The sequence below is a fragment of the Asterias amurensis genome, chromosome 16 (assembly GCF_032118995.1).
Source record: "Asterias amurensis chromosome 16, ASM3211899v1".
NCBI classification, from domain to species: domain Eukaryota; kingdom Metazoa; phylum Echinodermata; class Asteroidea; order Forcipulatida; family Asteriidae; genus Asterias; species Asterias amurensis.
The window spans coordinates 3,746,088-3,770,637 of NC_092663.1; the positions used below are offsets into that span (position 1 = coordinate 3,746,088).

The following is a 24,550-nucleotide window of genomic DNA, read 5'->3' on the forward strand; positions in this document are numbered from 1 at the left end:
CCTTTAGTCGTTGTGACAACCGGTGTAGTAGTGGGTATTTCTGTTTAGGATGACAGAAAAATCATCGTCAATCACAATCATCAGTTAATCTAAACTTACAATATACAAGTTTAGGAATTACACTAAGGATTTCGACCTACCTTCTTTGCATCCTAGCACATCGAGTCGCAAACTGCCTTTTCCAGCTTTTAAGTCATCAATTGATTGAACTTGTAATCGAACTGCAACTACTCGTTCTAATGGAGTGTCCAGATTGACGGACTCTAGTCCATCTCCGGACAAGGTTGCTGTGATTTTCTGATCTTGTGGCACCTCAACAAAGTCTCCATTATCTTCAAATTTGGCCAGGACGATGAATTTCAATTCCTTGACTAGCTCACCACTGCCTTGTAGCTTAAATCCGCGCACTTCAACTTTAGAAGTGAAATAAACAGTCAACTGAGGGGTGGTAACTGCTGACAGCTCAAAGGTCCACGGATATTCAGCGTTGATATTAGTTGATTGATTTGAAATCTGCTGCGGTGTGAATGAACGCTCCGCTTCAAGATCTTGCTCGCCACTCATGGGTTCCATACAGTAACCTGGAGTGGGTTTATATGTAAAATAAAATCATTTTAAATTACAAGTCCGAACCCGCAGCGCTTGATAAAAAGCAAGGATACAATTTATATCTGCAGTACACATGCAGAAGAAAATTCATGATAACAACGGACATTACCTGCTGTGGTGGAGGTTGGCATTTCAGTTGTAGTAGTAACCACTGGGGAAAAATCAAAGTACAATGTTTGAAATCAACTTCAAAGCAACATGAACAGATATGATCAAAGCACATGCCATATAGGCTTACGGCAAACAGATAAGTTTCTATTAGTCTTGTATACAATTTTTACTCTTAATTTGATTTTACCGGTTGTGGGTGTTGTCGGTCTACTTGATAGTCGAGTTGTTGTGATGACAGGATTGAAGCCTGAAACAAGTGGCGCTGCAAACCAAAAACAAAAAACAAGAAAGTTGAAGAAATTGCACTTCATTGGTTTTGCCATCACTTGTTATTGAACCCTTAGAACAAAAACTCCTGGAAGTGTTTTTGCTCTGATAATAGATAGGTGACAATATTTTCAAGTTGATGAAATAAAATAATTTCAGTCAGACAGCATTAAGTTGTTTAATGATTGATTTACCTTCTGTTGTCGTTGTCGCAAGAGTAGTAGTTGACAGTTCTGTTTTTAAGAAATGAGAAAGATAAAGACCATTTATTTAAACGAATCTCCTCTTTGACCTATACTCTCACACTGGAACTCCTCATATCCAAGTTTCTCACACTCTCACTGAATGTTACGTACCTTCTTCACAACCAAGGATAGCAGCACGTAAACTGAACTGAAGTTTGCTGTCAGTGGATTGACTTTCATCCATTCGAGAGAGGGAAACTACTTCTAAGCGCAATCCTATTAACCCTTTCAGCGGCTTTATCAATGTTACATCTGAAGCTTGCTCATTCAGCCTCATATTCTGCACCTGCAACACCAATAACAAGAATGAGTATAGAATGGCCATTCATACCTGATCATTTGAGTGCCGCTCAACTTTGACATATGGCAATAATTTGTTAATACTGTCAATTGAATGTGTACTTATTGTGGGTAGGTTAATTTGAATAGGGAGAGTCTATGCTGAGAAAAGCTTCACTCACCAATGCTTTACCAGAGGCTCCCTGTACTATAACAAACGTTTCACCCAGTCTGCGTTTAGTTAACAAGATGAATTCAATGTTGTCGTTGTTTGTACTGCCCTGAAGCCTTACTCCAGTAACTGTGACTTCTGTCTTGAAATCTATGGTTACACTGGGGTTTTTGACAGTTTCTCGATCTTTCAAAGATGGCTGGTTATCAAGGGAGAACGTCCAAGGTTGCTGTGCGTTGACACTAGTTGACTGATCGTTGGCAATAGCCGGTTGTACTGATCGCTTGGCTTCCAGTCCCTGCGTTCCGTCAAGCTGCTCCATACAGTAACCTATTACGAAACCGCAACCAGAAGATTAATTTCAAAATAATTCTTCGAGAATGAAAGGTTCAGCCAGTAATTTTTTGAAACCTTGACGAAAAAAATGAAATAAAGTACACACCTGCAGTTGTAGAAGTTGAAGACTGAGTTGTGGTGGTTACAACTGCAATTGTAATAAACAATAAAAGTTTCTGTTATAACCAACTGAATTGCAAAAGATAATGAGAAACAATTTTGCCACGCACGCTGGATAGTGTATATCAACTGCAAATGACAGAGAACATGTAACTCGTAGAGACAGCGAGCGAGCGCAAGGCTTTCAGAACTCATGGGAGAGTCAACAGTAAATGAAAACATCTTATCTCAATTTAAATCAAGATATTGATGCAGATTTCATTTCCAGACTAGTGTTGTATTTAGAGAACAACATAATCAATAAAACTAAAAGACAATTTGGGCGAGCGATGGACAAAAAGTGATTAACTACCGTAGTAAACTGACAGGTACGTTGCAATAAGGAGAAAAACCTTGACTAAGATTTCCTTGCCCTAGCCAGCATATTTTGCTTTACCTTTAGTCGTTGTGGTCACTGGAGTAGTAGATGAAATCTCTGTTTGGAATAAAAAATTAAAAAAAGTCATTATTAATTTTTCTTTAAAAAAAAAGAAGACTCTTGTAATAGTTTTTGCATTTGGCAGTAATGGATGTAACTTTCACTCACCCTTCTCACAGCCGAGGACCTCAATTCGCAAACTACCAGTTCCGCCATTCTCCTTTTTGATAACTTGTAGTTTAACTCCAACTACTCCAGGCAAGGGAGAGTCAAGAGTGATGGACTTTAAGTTGTCTTGGTACAATGTTGCTCCGAGTTTCTCACCTTCCAGCACATCAACAAACTGTCCATTATCTTCAGATTTGGCTGAGAGAATGAATTCCAGGGTAATGACATCCTCACCATTCCCTTGTAGTTTAAAACCACGCACTTCAACTTTAGATTGGTACTGAACAATCACCCATGGATTGTCATATTCCTCACCAGCATCTGACGACAACTGGAAGGTCCACGGATTTTCAGAGTTGATAAGTGTTGATTGATTTGCTAGTGTTTGCTGTGGTGCGAATGAACGCTGTTCAAGATTATCCAGCTCACTCAAGGGATCCATGCAGTAACCTGTAATTTGATAACGTCAAAGGTTTTTTTTAAAAAGATGATCAGCAATATAATCATTACATCCTAATGATTGTGACAATGATAACAAATGTGAAAGAGAATTCGGCCATTACCTGCAGTAGTCGAGGTTGATGTTTGGGTTGTAGTTGTTACCACTGCAAATAACAAAATATAGATTGATATCAAGTTGTGCAAAAAGATAATTTTTTGCAATCTGCTTATATTTTCTTTTGCTTTTGAAGATGAGAGTTCACATGTCATCCTGTCACTGATTTTGAAGAGGGAGTTGCTCATGCAAAGAACATTAAACACAAAGATAAATGTCAGAGTTCATACTCAAGTAAATTTATTAAAACAAAAAGATAGACACCACATGCATTTTATTTAGTGTACCTTTAGTAGTTGTGACAACCGGTGTAGTAGTGGAGATTTCTGTTTATAATCAAGAAGAATTCACCATTAATAAAAAAACAATTTATAGTGTTGTCAATGTAATTTATTGTGTGTACATATTTTCGAAAAGCGACAAGGAAAATATATTTCTAATATATGTATACATATTTTTTTTAATTCACTTTTAAATTGTTTATTTTTTTATAGTATTGAATTTGAATGTTTGAAGCACACTAGGAAAACACTACATTTACTTCTTATTTTAAGATGATAGATAAAAATGAGATTGAATTGAATTGGCTCACCCTCTTCGCAGCCAAGAACATCAAAGCGCAAACTACCAAATCCGGCATCTTCTTGATCTACAGACTCAAGTTGCAAGCTAAGAGCCAGCAAACCAGATAAAGGAGAAGGTAGTGCGACGGTTTCGACTCTCTGGTTTGTCAGATCTGCAATTAGTTTTTCATCTTCCAGCTCTACAAACAGTCCATCAACTTCGTACTTAGCCGACACAACAAATTGCAATTCCTTGACAACATCACCACTTCCTTGCAGCTTAAATCCGTGCACTTCCACCTTGGACTTGAACTCAACAGTCACCGTAGGTTTGTTCTCTGCATCAACATATGGCAGTAGTTCGAATATCCAGGGATTGTCAGCATTAATACCGGTTGATTGATTTTGCTGTGGTGATATAAAACGTCTTTCTTCTAGATCTAGCAGGCCATTTAATGGTTCCATACATTCTCCTGAACAAATCACATTAAACATAATGTTGAAAAGATAGTTATAAATTGAAACAAAAGCAGCGGTGCGAATAAGTAAAAAAAAGATCGGAATCGACAACAAAAGAAATAAACCTTTAGCTGAGAATTCATAATTGATTTGTAGTATTTACCTGCTGTAGTAGAGGTTGACGTTTGGGTCGTAGTAGTAACAACTGCAAAACAAATTAAACATGGATTCTTATATCAATAGTTTAGTTGTATATTGGTACTAAATGCTGGCTGCATATTTTGTTTTTATTGTGCGAGTGTTCTTTAAATTTGTGAGTATGAGTTTCATTCCCCTCAATTGCATAATAGTTTTTTTTTCACAAAGATGGACAGAAAAGCTTTTGCTGTTATCTGTTTGGAAGTGGAGAATAATTGCATAAGTGTTGTTGTTGTATTTTTTATTTTTTACATTCATGCAATACAAATATTGAGATATTCAGCAATAATTAAAGGGTTTACAAAGATGGACAGAAAAGCTTTTGCTGTTATCTGTTTGGAAGTGGAGAATAAATGCATAAATAAGTGTTGTTGCTGTTGGTGATGATGTTGTTGTTGTATTTTTTATTTTTTACATTCATGCAATACAAATATTGAGATATTCAGCAATAATTAAAGGGTTTACCTTTAGTCGTTGTGACAACTGGTGTAGTAGTGGGTATTTCTGTTTAGGATGACAGAAAAATCATCGTCAGTCATTCTTATTGTTGTGTGTTAAAGGCACTGGACACTATTGGTAATTGCTCAAAATAAAAACTTACTTTGTAACGAGAAATGGCGAGCTGTTGATAGAATTAAACATTGTGAGAAACAGCTCCATCTGAAGTAACATAGTTTTTGAGAAAGTATTTTTCCATTAAATTATTTAAATTTTATTTCACGAGACCTCAGAATATGATTTTGAGGTCCCGATATCAAGCATCTGAAAGCACACAACTTTGTGTGACAAGGTTTTTTTTTCCATTATTATCTCGCACCTTCGAAGACCAATTGAGTTCAAATTTTCACAGGTTTATTATTTTGTGCATTTATTGAGATACAGCAAGTGAGAAGACTGGTCTTTGACATTTACCAAAGATGTCTAGTGTCTTCAAAGTATTTTGCAACAAAGGTTGAAAGCTTGCACCTATTTGTTATGCTTACCATCTGTAGTTGCCTTGATGCATTCCTCTTGGGATGGCTGGTAAATGCATGATCTACCAATTACATCATCTTTTTTCATTGGTGGTAGGCATAAACATGTGTCATTACACTCCTGGGGAACAGCGAATAGGCACTTTTCGTCAATAAAGTCACCCTCACAGTCAAGGTTGCATGTGCATGTTTCAGTGCAATAATCTGTAAACAAAATAACAATCATAGTTTTAGTCATTCAATTCAAAGGCAGTGGACACTATTGGTAATTACTCAAAATAATTATTATCATAAAACCTTACTTGGTAATGAGTAATGGGGAGAGGTTGATGGTAGAAAACATTGTGAGAAACGGCTCCCTCTGAAGTGCCATAGTTTTCGAGAAAGAAGTAATTTTCCATGAATTTGATTTCGAGACCTCAGATTTAGAACTTGAGGTCTCAAAGTCAAGCATCTGAAAGCGCACAACTTCGTGTGACCGTGGTGTGACAAGGGTGCTTTTTTCTTTCATTAATATCTCGCAACTTCGATGACCGATCGAGCTCAAATTTTCACAGGTTTGTTATTTTATGCATTATGTTGAGATATACCAACTGTGAAGACTAGTCTGTGACAATTACCAATAGTGTCCACTGTCTTTAAACACACATTTAATTCAGTTCAATTCAAATACACGTTCATTTCCATACTTCCATCAAAAATATCGAAAATTACATGTACTACAAATGTACAGTGTAAAGCAAAAAATATTAATTAAGTTACAGTAAACATAATTGTAATACATGTAAATAAAGTTTGGGGTCGTTTTGATAAGCAGAAGCTTGTAAAAAACTAGAAATTGAGAGTTTGTGTACAAACTCAGGGTGTTCGGGTGAATGGTCAAATGAGGTCACGTTGTGTACAACATTTGTAGAACATTACAAGAGGTTTCATGTAGTGAAAGAATCTTGTACGTAGCGTTTGTGGTTCTCAAGATATGAATTTTTCAATTATTTACCGTTTATTTAACGTAATGACGTCATCAATGACGTCATCATTCCAAAAAAGTTGCGGGTTCATCTACTCATGAAGGTTCATGTTTATGATAAGTTTCAAGTTCATAGTAGTTTAACATTTTGTTCAAAATCGCACGAAGAAAGATGAGGCGAATCCCAGCGTAGTGGAATTTGAATTACGCGCGCCTTCAACGGAGTGTGCATGTGTATACACAACCCGTAATGCCCACAGCCACGCAGTGCTGTTTTGTCGTAGAGCATGGATACAATGTAGGCCTACATGAACTACACGCACACACACCCACACACCCACAATACAATAGTAGCATTCACATACATGAATGGCGATACTATCTGGTTTCTACGCGTAATGAATGGAGGTCAACACAAACGCGCGCTTTTACGACCAGAAGGCAAAATTCAACTGGCATTATGTTTGTGCAAAAGTTTGAGCAGGATAACTGATCTTCAAACTGATATTCAAATTTTGCAAACATGATATATAGTTCTTGAGATATGAACTTTTGAAATTTTGAACTTCCGGTTTCAACCGGAAGTAAAAGTCACATGAGGTCACGTTGTGCACGACTTTTGTAGCTAATTACAAGACCTTTTATATGCACCAAATATCTTGTGTGTGGCATTTGTAGTTCTCAAGATATGAATTCTCCAATTTTCAGCGTTTTTTTGAACGTAATGACGTCATCAATGACGTCATCATTCCAAAAATGTTGCTGTTTCGTCTACTCATTAAGATCAATATATATGGTAAGTTTCAGGTTCATACAAGCTTTAGTTTTTGCGAAAATCGCGCGAGAACGTTCGAGGAGAAGAACACGCAGAAAAAAAAAAAAAAAAAAACAAAAAAAAACAGAACAATAACAATAGTTGTTCGGCTGGTGGCCGAACACCTAAAAACCAGCCAGACAGACATAGAAACAAAAAAACCAGACAGACATGCAAACAAAAGGACAGGCGCACATTAGACATGACAACTACTCTGACATGAGACAGATCAGAGGAAATACAACAAATTCATAATATTTGGCGACAAGATGGCAGTGATACATGTAGTTTAATAATAAATATAATAATTACCAGTTTTTATAAAGCACTTCTCAAAGCGCTTCTGACACTATTACCCCTGGTCACTGGGCCTTAAATCATTCCTTAAAGGCAGTGGACACTATTGGTAATTACTCAAAATAGTTTTTAGCATAAAAACTTACTTGGTAATGAGTAATTATGGGGAGCTGTTGATAGTATAAAACATTGTGAGAAATGGCTCCCTCTGAAGTAACGTAGTTTTTCGAGAAAGAAGTAATTTTCAACAAATTTGATTTAGAGACCTCAGATTTAGATTTTGACATCTCGAAATCAAGCATCTGAAAGCACACAATTTCGTGTGACAAGGGTGTTTTTTATTTCAGTCATATCTCTCAAATTTTCACAGGTTTTTTATTTTGTGCATATGCTGAGTTACACCGAGTGGGTAGACTGGTCTTTGACAATTACCAATAGTGTCCAGTGTCTTTAAACCATCTCAACTCCCTGGGGAGTATAACCTGTGCGACAATTACATGCAATACTCGGCTAAACCAATCACAAGAACCATCTCTGCCCTCACAGGTACCCATTGGGTGGAGAGAAGCAATTATAAGTTAAGTGTCTTGCTCAGGGACACAAGTGTCACGACCGGGATTCGAACCCACACTCTGCTGAACAGAAGTGTTTAAGCAGAAGCAATAAAATAAATACGTAACCAGGATTGATCATCAGATGTGTATCTGTGTGCTATTTTTAGTGGCAACACTCCGACTTCCAACAGAGATTTACACCCATATACATGTAAGCTTTGGCTTTTCTGGTTATGCTCCCATTTCCAATTCTCCTTAAAGACACTGAACACTATTGGTTATTGTCAAAGACTAGTCTTCTCACTTGGTGCATCACAGTATATGCATAAAGTAACAAACCTGTAAAAATTTGAGCTCAATCGGTCGTCAAAGTTGGGAGATAATAATGAAAGAACAAAACACCATTGACACACGAAGTTTTGCTTTCAGATGCTTGATTTCGAGATCTCAAATTCTAAATCTGAGGTCTTGAAATAAAATTCGTGGAAAATTACTTCTTTCTCGAAAACATTACTTCAGTGGGAGCCGTTCTCGCAATGTTTTATACATCACAGCTCCCCATGAAAAACATTACCAAGTAAGGTTTTATGCTAATAATTATTTTGAGCAATTACCAAGAGTGTCCACTGTCCTAAACACTGTTCGATTATCTGTTGGAATGGGAAAAAAAGTATGTTTATACTTACAGGGTCTAGGAGGCAATGTAGATGTTGAGGGCGTCGTTGAGTGACAAAGACCCGTTTCATAACAAGTTATTCTGTTGTAGTGACATTTACACTCCTGACAGTCAGCGGTTTCCCATTTGTCAAATGGCTACAAAATCCAGATCAAACAAAGTAACAGGTTTAGTAATCTATTTACCCTCGTCAGTTTCAAAGCATTATTCATTTCAAATTGAGTTTGATTACAAGCCTACAATTATAGCAATCTGGTTTCAAACAGTTTGAGCAATTCAATTTAATATGACATTTATCTCACTCTTTTTTCAAACAATTCGTGTCAGTATACAAAGTTGATATTTTTGGTGTTTGGTTTTTTTTTTTTCTTCTTACCAAACGAATGTTGCCATTTTCATCCAGACACTGGCATGCCTTTGGATGAACACATTGTGTGCCATTGTAAACGGTGCCTTGCTTGCACTCACAACACAACTCCTGTGGCATTTCGAAGCACTCCATGTCGTGGCAAACTCTTTCTCGACAGTCTTTGCAGAGAGCTCTTTCCTCTGTTTTGGCACACGCTATTGACCAAAAATATTAGAGGTTATTAGCCAACAATACTTAAAACAACACATTTCCTTAGATACACTATTGGACATAAAATACATTTGCTACAAAAAATATTGTATTGAAGAAGGTTGGAAAGATGTTTTCAAAGTATAGAAAATAAGGATCCTTACAAATATGCCTCGGAGTTGCACGGTTTTTGTTTTTACTTCGTGAGCTAACAAATTGTACCAAACTTTACAAAATGGCAGACCGCAGAAGGGAAACAACACAATTTCAAGGCATGTGTGTGGATCACTAAATTCTAGTTCTAACACAATAATTATACTACTTGGCAAAACTTGCAAGGAGCTTTTAGCAACTTGAACTCTAAAAATAAGTAACAAATTTAAATCTTAAATTTAAATGCGTTTTGTTTCATTGCTAATTTTTCTTACAATTTCCACTGAGATTTACTACCAATTAAAATTGACAAACATTTCTGATGAACTGTTTGAAAAACCTACCCACATAAAGCACTTACCTGGAGAGGGTGGTGGCAGTGTGGGAGGCAAGGCTGGAATAAACAAATGAGAATATTTATAAAACGCATTCAACTGAAAGAAACATAATCATATGTAGACAGGTTAAAATTATTATAAATATCGGACTTCACTATGACAAGTAAAACACCAAATATGAAACATAAGTCTTGCTTCCTTTACAATTTGTATTTTTGTTCTTCACATACAGTGTATCTTGAAATTTATACCAAAAATTCATAACACAAATTTAAAGGAACATTTTGAAAATGTAGAAATTTGAGATCGATCGGCCATCCAAGTCACGAGACATTAGTGAAAAATCCATTACACATTTTGCATGTCATTTATTCCCCCCCAAAAATGAATAAAACGCTCACTGAGCGATAAACTCCAAGCTGGACAAAAGTTTATTTATTTCTCATCAAATGACATTTCAGACAGAAGAAGTATTTCAAGGAATATGTTCTTCTGTTATCATCATTAGACCGTGTAAGTTGTATGTAAATCAGTGATCTTAGACCATTTTTTCTCGTACCAATTCTGTAATTTCCTTTTAAAACTTTTGATGAGCAATGCTCTTTATTTAAATTAAGACAACTTACGGCAATTTTCTTCATCATACTCGTTTGCACAGTCCATATTTCCGTCACACACCCATTTATTTGGGATGCAGAATGTTGAGTTGCAGTTGAAGTCTCCTACACAAATGTCTGGTACACAGTGGTAACAACATTCTTGATCGTCCTTCACTAAAACATGTCCCTAAACAAATAGCAACCGAAAGAAGTTGTTTTACAAAAATGGAATACTTTTAAAGAAGAAGAGACAAGAAAGTAACAAATTCCAATCTTTGACAGAAGTCAGAGGATTCTAAAGAAAAAAAGCCGAGATGTCAACTTTTGTCAAGCCTTACTTGGAGCGGTTTACCAAATCACCAGGGGTTGGTTAGAACCTATAAACTGTAGGCCTAATAGTCGCTTCAAACTTCTGCTCCTTTACTTTTTTTATTCTGAAAGTCCTAAAATATTGCAATACAAGTTAATAATAATAATATCAAAGTCTTTTATAGTGCACAAATCTATCAACAGGGTACACAACACAAGGGACCAACAGCTCTACTTCCCATCCGAAGGATGAAGCAATGGTTAGGCGTCTTACTTAAGGACACAAGTGTCCCAACTGGGGATTCAAACCCACAATCTGCTGATCAGAAACACCAAAGTTTGGATTTGGTGCTCTTAACCGCTCGGCCACAACATTCCACAGTTCTCTATCAATGCTTCATGTTATTATCAGTTATGTCACTGAGCTCACAGAGTAATGTTTTCCTGTGGAATTTTCTTGAAACTTACTTCTTTGCATTCCAGGTCCTTTCCGCACTGCATGTGTTCACAATTCATGATGAATTCGTTTTTATACTTGCATTCACATGATGTACACACATCATCCTTCCATGATGTGTCGACCTGTAAAAGAGAGAAATAATTAATTTAAAAAAGCAAATGTTTGATCTATCTATAATTTATCCTGGACCAATTTAGATCTTGACAATTGCAAAACACTGGTATTTATTAGGTCTTAGAAGTGACAACAAATAGTTGTTCAGGGTAAGACGATGGAAAGAGTTGTGAAGAAAAAAAATATTTCCTGGGATCAAAGAAATAATTTCCATCAAGGAACATTATTTGTTGGCGATGTTTACTATTTACTATAAGATGAGACTATGCCTTCTGCCGACAGGTATAACAAAGATGTTCTAGAATTCAACTTTTTTTTTTACGAGAGATCGCCAACATCACAAGGCCGGACAGCAACCTGAAAGTGAGGGCTAACTTAACTGATTTGGTTGATCGATCCAAATCAACTGCCACCAGGGGCATGGTAGACCTATTCCTGGAGCCTTAGAATGCAATACCTTCCCTATTTTTTACAAAGCAATTATGGTCATGGGCACAAGATTCATGACCCACACTCTGCTGCTCATAACACCAAAGCTTGGGTCCGGTGAACTACGTAAAAAGCTCGACCACGACCATTGGGCCACTGACAAACTTACCGCATGGCAGGTGTCTGATTTGTCGTCGTAACATCCGAAGCACTCTCCAGATGGAGTTGTTGTTGCTGTTGTTGTTTCAGGGATAAACATCGTTGTTGTCTCAGGTACTGTTGGGTGTGGATGACAGCAAATAAATATGCATTATGACCAATTCTGTTTCTGTAAGATTGGTGGTTTAAAATAGATTTGTCAAATGTATTTCTTGATCGAAAATTCCCTTTGAAAAAGAGTTGGGCATTGAGAGAAAACATTAACTGATATTATAATTAGCAAAGGGAGGTTTGCAGTAACACCATGTGGATATCTCTTTTGAGTAGTCTTGGTTCTGAAAAGAACTGGTGGTTATAGACTCAATGTTTCGATCAGTATGGTATGATCGTCTTCAGGAGCATGAAGAATGAAGACGAGCAGAGCATACTGAACAAAATGTTGAGTTGTTAAGCACCGGTTCTTTACAGAACCAACACTACTAAAAAGAGATATTCACATGAAGTTACCACCAACCTCTCTTAGTTATACGTCCACCGTGCAAAAATTCAAATCCTACTAATATATTGGCAGTATATTGCGCCACGGTACCTTGTAAACCATTACATGGCGCTAATAAGGATTATGTCTTATATGTCAAACTTCGTCCCACTCCTTGCAGTAATAATACCAGGCGCTTTGTATCCTTTGGCAAAAGGCGTGTTGTAAATACAGTAATTGTTATTATTATAAAAACAATAATATGATATTTATGACAATAATATGATATATAATATTGGGTTCACAGTCTAAGCATGAATGAGGAACCTGTGAGTAAAACTTACTTGGTTCACAGTAACAGCACATACTTCCATCCGGATTAACAAGCACTTCTTCGCTCTAATATAACAAAAAATATGTCCAGTCACAAACGGTTATGACCGAGTACAAATCATAATAGTAAAAACTTGTAAATATGCCCACATATCCAACCTGCTGGGTGTTCAAGGCTCAGGAAAACAACAAACGAAAGAAAACAGACGCAACTAAGTTAGTCCTTGAAAACCTTTGACTTTGGATAAGTTTTGAGAAGAGATTTGAATTTGGTACAAAGACAAGATCTCAGATTAAGTGGTACAGAGTTCATATTTCATGCCTTGTATTTAAAAAGGAATTGTATGGCATTAAGCAAAATTTCCCTGGTGTTTAGTTGTTTCAATACTTCAGAAGTCATAGTAATAATGGACAAGATAAAATCAAAATGCAGGTACCTCATCGCACTTAAGATCACATTCCTTTGTGCAGTGGATGGTCATGTTTTCGTAACAGACACACTGTTGGCAATCGCTTTGAGCCCACATCTCCTCAAACTGGAAGTTGAAAAAAAAAAAAATTATTTGTAATTCAAAGTACATTGAGCTTCTAAAGTAGTTTTACTGAGCTTATACATCAGGGGCCAACTTCATAGAGCTGCTTAAGCAAAAAATTTGCTTAAGCACGAAAATAAGCTTGCTTATTTTACACATGTTACTGGCAAAAATTTCATGCCACATACATTGCTTGTGACTGGTATTTAGCTATTGTTTACTTAGCATAACAATTGAGTGGAGTCTTAGCTGGTAATCTGATTTTACGAAGCAAGTATTTTTAAGCAAAATTTGTGCTTAAGCTGCTCTATGAAGGTGGGCCCAGGTATCACTCTATAAACACACCCTTTTTTGTGTATCCTTTGTACATCGAGCCAAGTCAAACTCACAGCCAAACTACAGTTGTGAGACTATTTAATTTGCATGATTAATGCTACCTTTGAAATTTTTAAGTCAATAATAAAGCTTTAAAACTTAGTTTGCACAACAAATTAAAAAATAAATCTATATACATATTGGGTATCTGTTTTTATCAAGGGAGAAATTTCATGCTAAGCAAATTTTTGTGCTTAGCAGCTCTATGAAATTCGGGCCAAGGTGAATTGGGTCAATAGAAGGGTACCAACCTCTCTTTTGATTCCAAATATATCTGTGCATGGACACTGGTGTGAAGGAATGCATTCTTTCTCGCTCATCAGTTTTCCTTCGGGACAGAAGCACCCTTCCTCACAATTTACTTCCTTGGTATCATCACCCAATGTCTCGCACATTACGTGGCGTTCACAAGTCTCTCGGTAGACAAATGGAGCAACGCAGGCTGTCAATGACAAAAATAAAATTATTAGACTTGTGCGACAAGGCGAAGGCAGCTAACAGGGGAAGGGGAAAACATTATCTATTTAAAATATTTTCAAACGTGTCATAAATGGACCAACAAACCTGGAAGGGTTGTGGTTGGAACAATTGTCGTTGTTTCAATTGCTCTGCATTCACAACACGAGTCTCCGATTGGAAATACGACTTCACCCTGGCAAAAAAAGGAGAAGAAAAATCAATTAAAAAAATTACCATACTTATTTAACATAATTATTTTAAAGGCAGTGGACACTATTGGTCATTGTCAAAAACCAACCTTCACAGTTGGTGTATCTCAACATATGCATAAAATAACAAACCTGTGAAAATTTGAGCTTAATCGGTTGTCGAAGCTGCGAGATACTAACGAAAGAAAAAAACCCTTGTCACACAAGGTTGTGTGCGTTCAGATGCTTGATTTCGAGACCTCAAATTCTAAATCTGAGGTCTCAAAATCAGATTTTCAGAAAATTACTTCTTTCTCGAAAACTACTCCACTTCAGGGGGAGCCGTTTTTCACAATGTTTTTTACTACCAACCTCTCCCCATTACTCGTTACCAAGTAAGGTTTTATGCTAATAAATATTTTGAGTAATTACCAATAGTGTCCACTGCCTTTAAAGACAGTTAATGGACCCGTCTATAAAACACGGATGCACACAAGCATGATGACAAAGCTTTCCGCTTATACAGTACCTTGCATAAGAAATCCTCTTTGATTGATCCAAGAACACACAAAAGTCCAACATGCTTCTAACCGACAACTTAAGCCTAATTTCTTCAAACGAAAAATGGTAAAGCCTGGACTTCTCTTTGAAAATCAGCGCCATTGGATGGCATTTAATGTTCGACATGGCGTGCTTTATAATGGACCCTTCCCACGAAATATGCTAATTACAATCACGCATGCGTACAGACCCTGTTGGTTGGCAAACGCCATAGAGTTGTACACTAAGCAGACGCGCAATCACGTCTGCGTCACGCACCCATTAGCCGTGTACAAAACAGCGCGATGTTCCCTCAGTTTGCCAACCAAAACGTTAGTGCGCACGCGCTACGTGCAATTTACATATTTCAAGGGTCTATTGCGTACTATTATAAGTAATTGTGTCTCTTTGAAGTACATGTAAACAATATTGAAGTAACAAAATGTGGTTAACTTACCTCTTCACAGTCCTCTAGTGTTAGTTTGCATTCACTCTTAACACAAACTATCTCGTCCAGACAAGTGCACTCTTCACAAGCACCATAGGCAAATACTTCTCCATACTGAAAATTAACATTCAAAAGAAAAAAATTAATATGATAAGTCACTCAACCTTAAAGGAACATTACAGAATTTACATACATCTTACACGGTCTATGATGATGATAGTAGAAATCATGCCTTGAAATATTTCTGTCTGAAATATCATATTTGATGAGAAAAAAAGAAAACTAATTTCCCCTTTGGAGTTTATCGCTCAGTGAGCGCTTTATTAAATTGATATCTAGGATTTGAAACTTTGCATGGTGGAAATACGATATAGAAAGGTTTGCGGTAACACCATGTAATGACTTCTCTATGAGTTGGGGTGGTTCTGAAAAGAACCGCTGGTTTCAACTCGACGTTTCGATCAGTATGCTCTGATCGTCTTCTGGAGAAAGCTGGACTCTAATGCTGCATGCTGCTTAAGTACTGAGGAGGTGGATTGATATCATTCACAATTTGTAATCAATCTTGTTACCCAGATGGTCGTTCAATCTCAAACTTCTACATGTTTGTCAGTTTATGTATACAGGTGTATGGTGGATTACATAAAGTGCTTACACTGCAAACAACTGTTTTGTCAGCAAAAAACAATTCTGTAATGTCCCTCTAAACCCATGTTTGGCTAAGAATATGTAAGTAACTTTTGTCAAAGAAAAGAAAAACTTTGTTCAGATATCAGTCTTCTATGGTCAGCTAAAAAATAAAAATATTTGAAATGACTGAATTACTGTTTTAAAAAAGGAGAACAAATAGTTGCAATATTGTTATATCTCAGTTGTGAAAAGATATGATATTTCAAATATTTCGTTTAAATTGAACAAACGTAACTCACTCTGTAAGTTTTCCCAGAATACTCGTGATAGCAAGTCTTCGGAGTGGTTGTTTCTTCTATGTCAAATACAAAATATTAAATAAAATAAAGGACTATTAGTTATTGATAACAAGAGATAATAAATAAGGCCATTTATATCAATGAACAGAAATCTAAGATAAAGTATTTGTTTGACCTTCGAGTCAATGACAAAAATGGCACAGTTTAGTTCATTGGAATAGTAAATCTAATTATAAATCTGATTTTCTGGTTGTTTGTTTTAGGCGTGTTATAACATTACTGTAAAACATAGGATTCGAACTGCCTGTAGCTACCGGGCAATCTCGGTTGTCTAGTTGGCAAGAAACTAGAATGCTCTAGAATTGCAAGGGTCGTGGGTTCAAATCCCATCTGAGTAATATGGCTTTAATTTTTTTCACAGGACTCGGGGAAAGTACTGAGTATACAATGTACACTGCTAACACAATTTCTACCAGAATATCATTGTAACAAATTCAGCTGCAAACTAAATACCTAAACAATACAAATGATTATTATTTTGGTATTGATCATCACTTAAAAGACAGGTTTCTGAACTTGTTTTTAATTTGATCAGGGCTAGTTTAAAATATGTTCAAGTTGTGCAGATATTTGGGCCAATAATAAAAATAGCAGTGTTAGTCTGATTAAACAAGGAAGGTGGCATTTGAAGACTAAAAAGCTTTCGTAGGCCTACTTTATCATTATTATGCAATGAAGGGGACAAGCCACGTTTATGTTATATGTATACAATAAAAATAAAGGTGAATGAATAAAATAAGTAGGTGATTTTAGAGCAAAATTTGTTTAAATAATGCAAATGATTAGCAAAATTTGTTTAAATGATGTTATAAGGTTAACAAGTTAAAACTTGTAGTACAAATTATTTACCTGGCATTGGAGTTGTTTCATCTGATTTATGAACAAAGAAAGAACATGTGTTAAAAAAAGAATACTAGCATTGTAATTGAACAATTTCCTTTTTGATCTCACCATAAAATCAATTTAAGGTCAAAACCATAACTTTAAACTTAATATGTATAACAAATCTGATTTGTTTTTTGCAAAATGAATTGATTGAAAAAAAAAACCTTTTCTCCTATGCTATAAAATATTCTGTGGCAACACACTTAAAGTTCTGATTGTAAATTATATAAAGAGAACATTCATTGTATGCATAAGTCTACTCAGTTTAAATTATAGTTAAAGCAAGCAATGAAACATACTTTTTGTTTTTGAATGGACAAATTTGTTATAATGGAACAGTAAATGTATTTAAATCAAATTTCATCTTTCCAGTTACTGTCCTCTACGTTTGTTTTAAGTTTAACGTTTTTCTTGCAAAACTTTGCTTTTTATCATGGTTTGATGTCCTTGTTGTTTGATATGTAAGACCACTTTTGTTCATTGTCTTTTAACTAGCCTCTTGTATCCTCAATGTACTTAATGTATTGGTCTAACAGTATAATGTGTTAATGTTCCATTGAAGATGTTTGTACTTTGTTTTCACTGGTGATGAATAATCGGAGTATTAGAGCTCCACTCAAAAGAAAAAAAGAAAAAATGTATTTTACCTTTGCACACAGCACAGCACTGTCCAGGAAGATACACATAGTCCTCCTACAAATGATTAAGAAAATCCATTCAAATGTTTGTTTTCCAAAGAACTTGAATCGATGAGAATAAACGTGAGGTACATGTACACTATTATCAAATATTGACTGGCACTGAGGAAAATACATGTACATGTAGTGCACGCCTATTCCTCAGCGGGACGTCTGAGTTAACAGGGCCCAATTTCATAGAGCTGCTAAGCACAAAAATTTGCTTAGCATAAAATCTTTTACTTGATAAAAGCAGGATTACAAAACAAATTTCCACATGATTTTCAGGATAAGCAAACAACAGCTGAATACTAGTAACAAGCAATATGCAACAAATCTTTTTATCAGGGAAGAAATTTCATGCTAAGCAAATTTTTGTGCTTAGCTTTCTATGAAATTGGGCCCAGAAGAGGGACCTGTTTCCAAAAGCCGAGGGAAATAGGTCCCTCTTCTGGTCACTCACAGGCCTGAAGGGGGAAAGAAATGCACTTTCTACCGAATTATGCCAGTCAGTATGTGTTTTATAACATACGTGAATCTTAAATGTGAAATAAGATAGGAAAACTTGGAAAAGAAAGGAAGGCATTTAATCTTCTCCGGATTCGGTTATTTAGTAGCTGTTCATGGTTCTCCTTAAGTTAGGGTGCTAAACAGTCAATTAAAAGACTAGTGCCCGCTCGGGAAATAGTTCCCGCAAAACACGCGGGCGCAGTCACTAGACTTTATCTTCAAGTACGCGCTAATCCTCCAATCAGATTGGCAGAATGGAGTGGTGATAAAAACCTTTATTGCACGGCTAATATTACTACCATGCGTATTGTGTGTTCTATGTTACGCGCCAAGTTTGCTTGAAGATAAATATGTCATCACACGTGCGCTCGTGCAAATACGGAAAATATAGCGCTTCTGCGTCCCATATCCAATGAGGCGTATAGAGCGTCTGCGTCCCATATCCAACGAGACAAAGGCCTTGTTGGGTATGGGACACAGAAGCGTATTCCACTCGCGCCTGTGTGATAACTTATAATATTAGTTCATCCCACGTTACCGTGTTTCAGGCAACCAGAATACAGAACAAGCAAGAGATGTGTTACAAGAGACATCAAATCACATTTTAGTAGCAATAATCTTCTGTTCAACCTCAGAAGCGTCGCAACGATTATGACTTTGTTTGACCATGACCTTAAACCCCAAATTTTTATTTTTTTTTTCTTTTTTAAATCCAGCCACTATACCAGGTGAAATTACGTCGGGGATTCACTCAACACCATTTCAATGATATCACCAAGGACCACCAGGTTTGTGTATTCGACACAAACTGAATTTCTAGTTATCATTTAAATGTTTATGACACTGACCTTCGAGCAGTCTAACACGGTGTCATCACACACTACATCACTGCATTCAATGTTGTTATTGAAACATGTGCAGACGCTGCACGCTTTCTCTGCATTTTCCCAAGTATCTCCCGGCTGGCGGTGAGAAAAAAAAAATTCAAATAATAATTAAGAAACTTGTTTTCTTAGACAAGTTATAACATACACAAGGTAATTTAAATATATGATATTAAATACCCAAAGCCACTGGCCACTAATGGTAATTACTAAGAATATTTGTTTGCATAAAAACTTACTTGATTACGAGCAATGGAGAGCTGTCGATAGCATCAACTAAACATTCTGAGAATCGGCTTCCTATGAAGTAATGTAGTTTTTGAGAAAGGGACAATTTTTCACTTAAATAAAAAGACTTCCGTCTTAAAGCCTTCTGTTATGCATCTGAAAGCACACAAAGTCTGGCAACAATTGGGTTTATTTCTTTCACTATTCTCTTGCAACTTCTGTGACCATTTTGCAGATTCTCGATAATAGACTTCAGGCCTGATGTCTTTTAATACTCAAGTGAAAAATTACCTCTTTCACAAAAACTATGTTACTTCAGAGGGGGGCCATTTCTCACAATGCTTTCAAAACCTCTCCGTTGCTCACCACCAAGTAATTTTTTTTTTACACTAACAGTAATTTTGAGTAATCACCGATAGTGTATAATGCTTCTTAAACATTATGGCCCTTTAAACCTACCAGGTGGTAGCCGACTTTATCTTTGCACAAACATTCATTCGGGCGAACGCAGTCCGTTCCATTAAAGACAAGTGGCTCTCTACAAGCGTTGCAGTTCTCTGATCCAGAGAACTTAGTGTTTATGGTGCAGACATCAAGGTACTGACAGCAAGTTGGTTCTCCAACAACAAATGGATCAACACATTCTTAAGGAAACAAACAAAAACACAAAAACATGTCAACATTGTTTTTTGCTTTACTATTTGCAATGAACTTTATAAGCCCAAACATTGCAGAGAAAATGCATACACTCATTTACTTTATTTCATAAATCGGTGTTTGTAAATTAAGATATATTAATTCAAAATAAATTAGGTATAGAGAATTATATTTACCAAATGTTGTTGTCATTGTGACAGTAGTTCCTAAACAAAGAAGAAATGTTAACAAATTAGTTTTAAACATCCTATATTACCAGTGAAATAGGAAAACAGACTGTGAAACAGATTTGTTTTTGCATGAAGTGGCATCCTATATTACCAGTGAAATAGGAAAACAGACTGTGAAACAGATTTGCTTTTTGCATGAAGTGGCATGGGAAAGTCCATTCAATATGTTTGGGACCATTTAATTAACTGGATAGTTTATTTTTCAGCCTTTCACCTCTGTAGACCCCAGTTCAGATCCCATCTCAGATCGGACCCTTGCAAGTTGATAGGGTTTTCAGTCCACTTGAATGCTTGGGTTTTCCCCTTTGGGGTTCACCTCCCACATCTAATACATTTTTCCAGTTTCCTGATCATCTTGTTACTTTCGCTAAATGTGTTGTTTGATGTGTAATCAAAAATACATGATAAAAAACATTGGTTCTTCCAATGACAAAACTATAGATTTCTCATGGTTAGTGTGGGCCTATTGTTTAGTATACTCCCCAGGGAGCTGAGATGGTTTAAGGAATGAACTAAGGCCCACTGACCAGGGGAACTAATTTTGGATGCTCTTTGAGACGCTCTTCGGTGGTTATTAAAATTACAGTTATTATAATTTCTTCTATGTGTTAAAGAGGATCGGTGGAACGCAATTATTGATAGAGTCAAGAGTATTACCTTGGGTTGTTGATTGTGTTGTGGTCGGTGGTGATCCTGTTTTATGGAGAAGAAAAAGAGAAAAATTAGAGTTCTTCTTATAACTCTATTTATAACGCGCCTTTTTCCAAAGGATACAAAGCGCCAAGTATTTATACTGCAAGGTGAGGGGGACGAAGTTTTTGAAATTAGAAGACATAATCCTTAGCTCACCATGTACATGTAATGGTTTACAGGTGCTACGGCGCATTCAGCATTCATGCGCTACACAACACATTGGACCAACAGCTTTACGTCCCATCCAAAGGACGAAGCAATGGTAAGGTGTCTTGCTTAAGGACACAAGTGTCAGGGCTGGGGATTCGAACCCACACTCTGCTGATCAGAAACACCAGAGCACCATTCTATTACTGGCCTAGAACTGGCTGACCAATTAATATGTTCAGTAAAAAACCACGTCTGCAAATGCTCTTGCTCCTCTCTAGTAAACTATTCGTTCATAGTTATTTATTTATTATTTGCTATAACAGTATATTAATATTTCTATACTTACATGCGCATTTGCTTTTGTTTCCTTTCTATGTACTGATATGCTCATATTGAATTATTTTCCCAAAAGAGTATGGAACAAACTTCATATTGAATTTAAGTTAATTGAAGACACTTGCACGCTTGATGCACCACAGCAATGGACCGTTCCGGCTTTCCACTAAGCTCCGCCCACCGCGCACGTGAGCAAGACACGTGTACAAGCACTTCCAATGACATTCTGCACGATTCTGCCGCACGTGCCAAATATACGCGCATGCATGACCGAGTTTGTCCGACCACAATCATTGCTGGGATTGGTCAAATGGGTGAACGCGCACAGTTTGATTGACAGGCCGGATCGGTCCATAGAAGAGAACCAAATTAATGGAATAGCTAAATGGCCAACTTGTTAACAAGGTATGAGGTTGTGCAACAGAAAAAGAAGATTATATTGAGTCCAATTTCATAAAGCAGAAATAACTGCGAAGCAATATCTATCCTAAGCAAAGAGTGGGTGGGACACCAGTCATAACAACATAAACTGTATAGACTTGTGGTTGGATACAAGTTTCTGCTAAATAATTTGTGTCTGTGCTAAGCAAGTTATTTTGCTTACAGGCTTTATGAAATTGGTCCCTGGTGATGATAAAACTGGAAAACACAAATTTTAGAGAGGACAGAGAAGAAGGTACTTTGTAGTTGTTGAATTATAAGAATTCAAAATATAAAGCTCTAAAATTATGAACATTCGGAAGAGACACAGACAAAAAATTCTTAGCAGAAACTGATTACCAACCTGAAGCCTATACAGTTAACATTGTTATGATTGGTGTCCCCCTCTCTTTGCTTAGCATAGATATTTGCTTTGCAGTATTTTCTGCTCAACAGCTTCATGTGCCATTTTATATAATTTAATGTTTTTATCCAACCTGTCATTGACGCTTACGCTGTAGGATGTGGCTGAAATAAATAAAAAATAAGCAAGGAAGAAGTTAATAAGTTTAATATTTCTACTTACGTGGTGGTCGTGTTGGTAGTGGAGTTGTTGTTTTGCTTACAGTATCTTCTCCGCCTTCACCTAAAATCATAATTTTATCAAAATACAGTCAATATTTCAATAATCTGATAAAAAATCATACAACTTTTTAATTGTTAGTTAAAAAGCTGGAAGAAAATAGAATAAAACAGCGTTAGCGTTTGGTATTGTCCAACACAGAGAAATACAGAGAAAAGTTCTTTCGAAAATAAATCAAAGATACTCACAACTACAACACTTCCTGTCGTCATCCTCATATAAGTTCAATATTTCTGTGAACTAAAAAACAAAATAATACGTATACATCTGTTATAAGAAGGGTGAATCCGAGATAATGGCTGTACAGGCACTTATTAAAATCAGAAACAAGTTTAAAGGCAGTGGACACTATTGGTAAATACTCAAAATAACTATTAGCATAAAACCTTACATGGTAATGAGTAATGTGGAGAGGTTGTTAAAATAAAACATTGTGAGAAACAGCTCCCTCTGAAGTGACTTAGTTTTCGAGAAAGAAGTAATTTTCCATGAATTTGATTTCAAGACCTCAAGTTTAGAATTTGAGGTCTCAAAATCAAGCATCAGAAAGCATCTTTCATTATTATCTCCCAACTTAGAAAACCGATTGAGCTCAAATTTTCACAGGTTTGTTATTTTATGCATATGTTGAGATACACCAACTGTGAAGACTAGTCTTTGACAATTACCAAAAGTGTCCACTGTCTTTAATTGAACTAATGGCTACATGTATACAGTTTCTAAACAGTTTTTCGTAGTTCTTCTGTAAACTTTTGCTAGAACTAGTTTTCAGCAGGAATAAAATATAACTTATACTTGCAGGTTCAATTTTGTTGGAGTGCCACGGCTCTGAAATAAGCCGATCTGGACTCAAGGTTTCAAACAGTCATCTCCTTAAGACTCGCAGAGTATTCAGTTTGAAATGTCGAGACCAAACCGGCTCTTTTCAGAGCAAGAACTCCCTCTCTGTACTCGAATGGTTTGTTATTATCATCCACGCCATGAAAAGCTTCAAACATCACTTATTTATAAGCAATTATCAATTTTATTTCGCTGCATGTTTTTTTTTAAATAAATCTTTTAAAACGTACAAATACAAGATATAAACTCACAACTTTAAAACAATCTGTACTAGCTTAGCAAATTCCTAACGTGCTTATTTGTTAGAAATCAGCTTAATAAAAGTAGGTCCCCTTGTTTTTTTACCTTGCATGTCAGCTGACATTTCTTGTAACAAGTTGTTTTTCCGGCTTCACACTTGCATTCCTCACAAGCTCCGACACCTGGCCAATTATCACCAGTCTGAAAATATGACGCAGAAAGAGAAGAAAAACAAAATATTTAAAGCAGGGCATACTTTTGGTAATTACTCTACAAGTTGATGAGCATTATGCTTACTTGGTTATAAGCACTGAAGACCTGTTGGTAGTATAAAACATTGTGAGAAATGACACGCTTTGAAGTAGTAAAGTTTTAGAAAAATAGGTAATTTTCACCCCCAAAAATTTTAAATTTGAGAACGGCTTCAGGAATTAAGTCTTTCTCAGCCATCTGAAAGCATACAATTCAAGCAACAATGGCGTTTTTTGTCCTTCAGTATTTCCTTGCAACTTCGATGAGCAACTCAGACCAAATTTTCACCAGTGTTATTTTTATGGTATTATGGGCACACCAAGTGAGGGTACTTGTGTTTGACAAAGTGTCCTTGGCAGCTGACAGGCAGCGCTGGAAGCAAACGGTCACCACTGGAACCACATGCAGAGACCTCAGACGAGCAGATGAACACAATGCAAAATGCTGTCAGAGGAAACAGATGCCAACTGCTGCTTCAACGTTCATCTGCCAGGGCTACCATCGCGACTGCCACTCCCAGGTAGGCCTTGCAAGCCACAGCCGCAAGTGCCATCCCTAGCCTAACAATGTCCCCCAGTTACAAGTCCATCGCCTTTCGAGACGGATGGAGGCCTACTACTACTACCTTGATAACATTTTATCTACAAGCAAACCCATTT

The 24,550-nt window shown here is 36.5% G+C and overlaps 2 protein-coding genes across 2 annotated transcripts in view; both read right to left on the reverse strand.

Moving 5' to 3' along the window:
• Positions 1-117: 117 nt before the first annotated feature.
• On the reverse strand, positions 118-4,922 carry LOC139949177 (uncharacterized). The gene is made up of 14 exons (XM_071947575.1): positions 4,917-4,922; positions 4,467-4,533; positions 3,874-4,317; positions 3,569-3,607; positions 3,289-3,330; positions 2,726-3,175; positions 2,576-2,614; positions 2,126-2,167; positions 1,694-2,013; positions 1,344-1,518; positions 1,182-1,220; positions 908-982; positions 719-760; positions 118-581 (listed from the first exon to the last, which is right to left on the reverse strand). The coding sequence occupies exons 1-14, from the start codon at positions 4,920-4,922 to the stop codon at positions 118-120; spliced, it is 2,244 nt and encodes a 747-aa protein (XP_071803676.1).
• Positions 4,923-4,943: 21 nt separating this feature from the next.
• The window catches only part of LOC139949178 (uncharacterized), a 33,447-nt gene continuing 13,840 nt past the window's right edge, over positions 4,944-24,550 (reverse strand). The window contains 19 exon segments of the mRNA XM_071947576.1: positions 4,944-5,005; positions 5,485-5,679; positions 8,794-8,920; positions 9,160-9,347; positions 9,857-9,889; positions 10,460-10,619; positions 11,210-11,323; positions 11,914-12,020; positions 12,726-12,780; positions 13,152-13,250; positions 13,874-14,064; positions 14,187-14,274; positions 15,267-15,371; positions 19,167-19,280; positions 19,890-20,074; positions 20,975-21,010; positions 22,503-22,562; positions 22,748-22,799; positions 23,745-23,840. Of these exon segments, the coding sequence (XP_071803677.1) occupies positions 4,944-5,005; positions 5,485-5,679; positions 8,794-8,920; positions 9,160-9,347; positions 9,857-9,889; positions 10,460-10,619; positions 11,210-11,323; positions 11,914-12,020; positions 12,726-12,780; positions 13,152-13,250; positions 13,874-14,064; positions 14,187-14,274; positions 15,267-15,371; positions 19,167-19,280; positions 19,890-20,074; positions 20,975-21,010; positions 22,503-22,562; positions 22,748-22,799; positions 23,745-23,840 (2,067 nt within the window).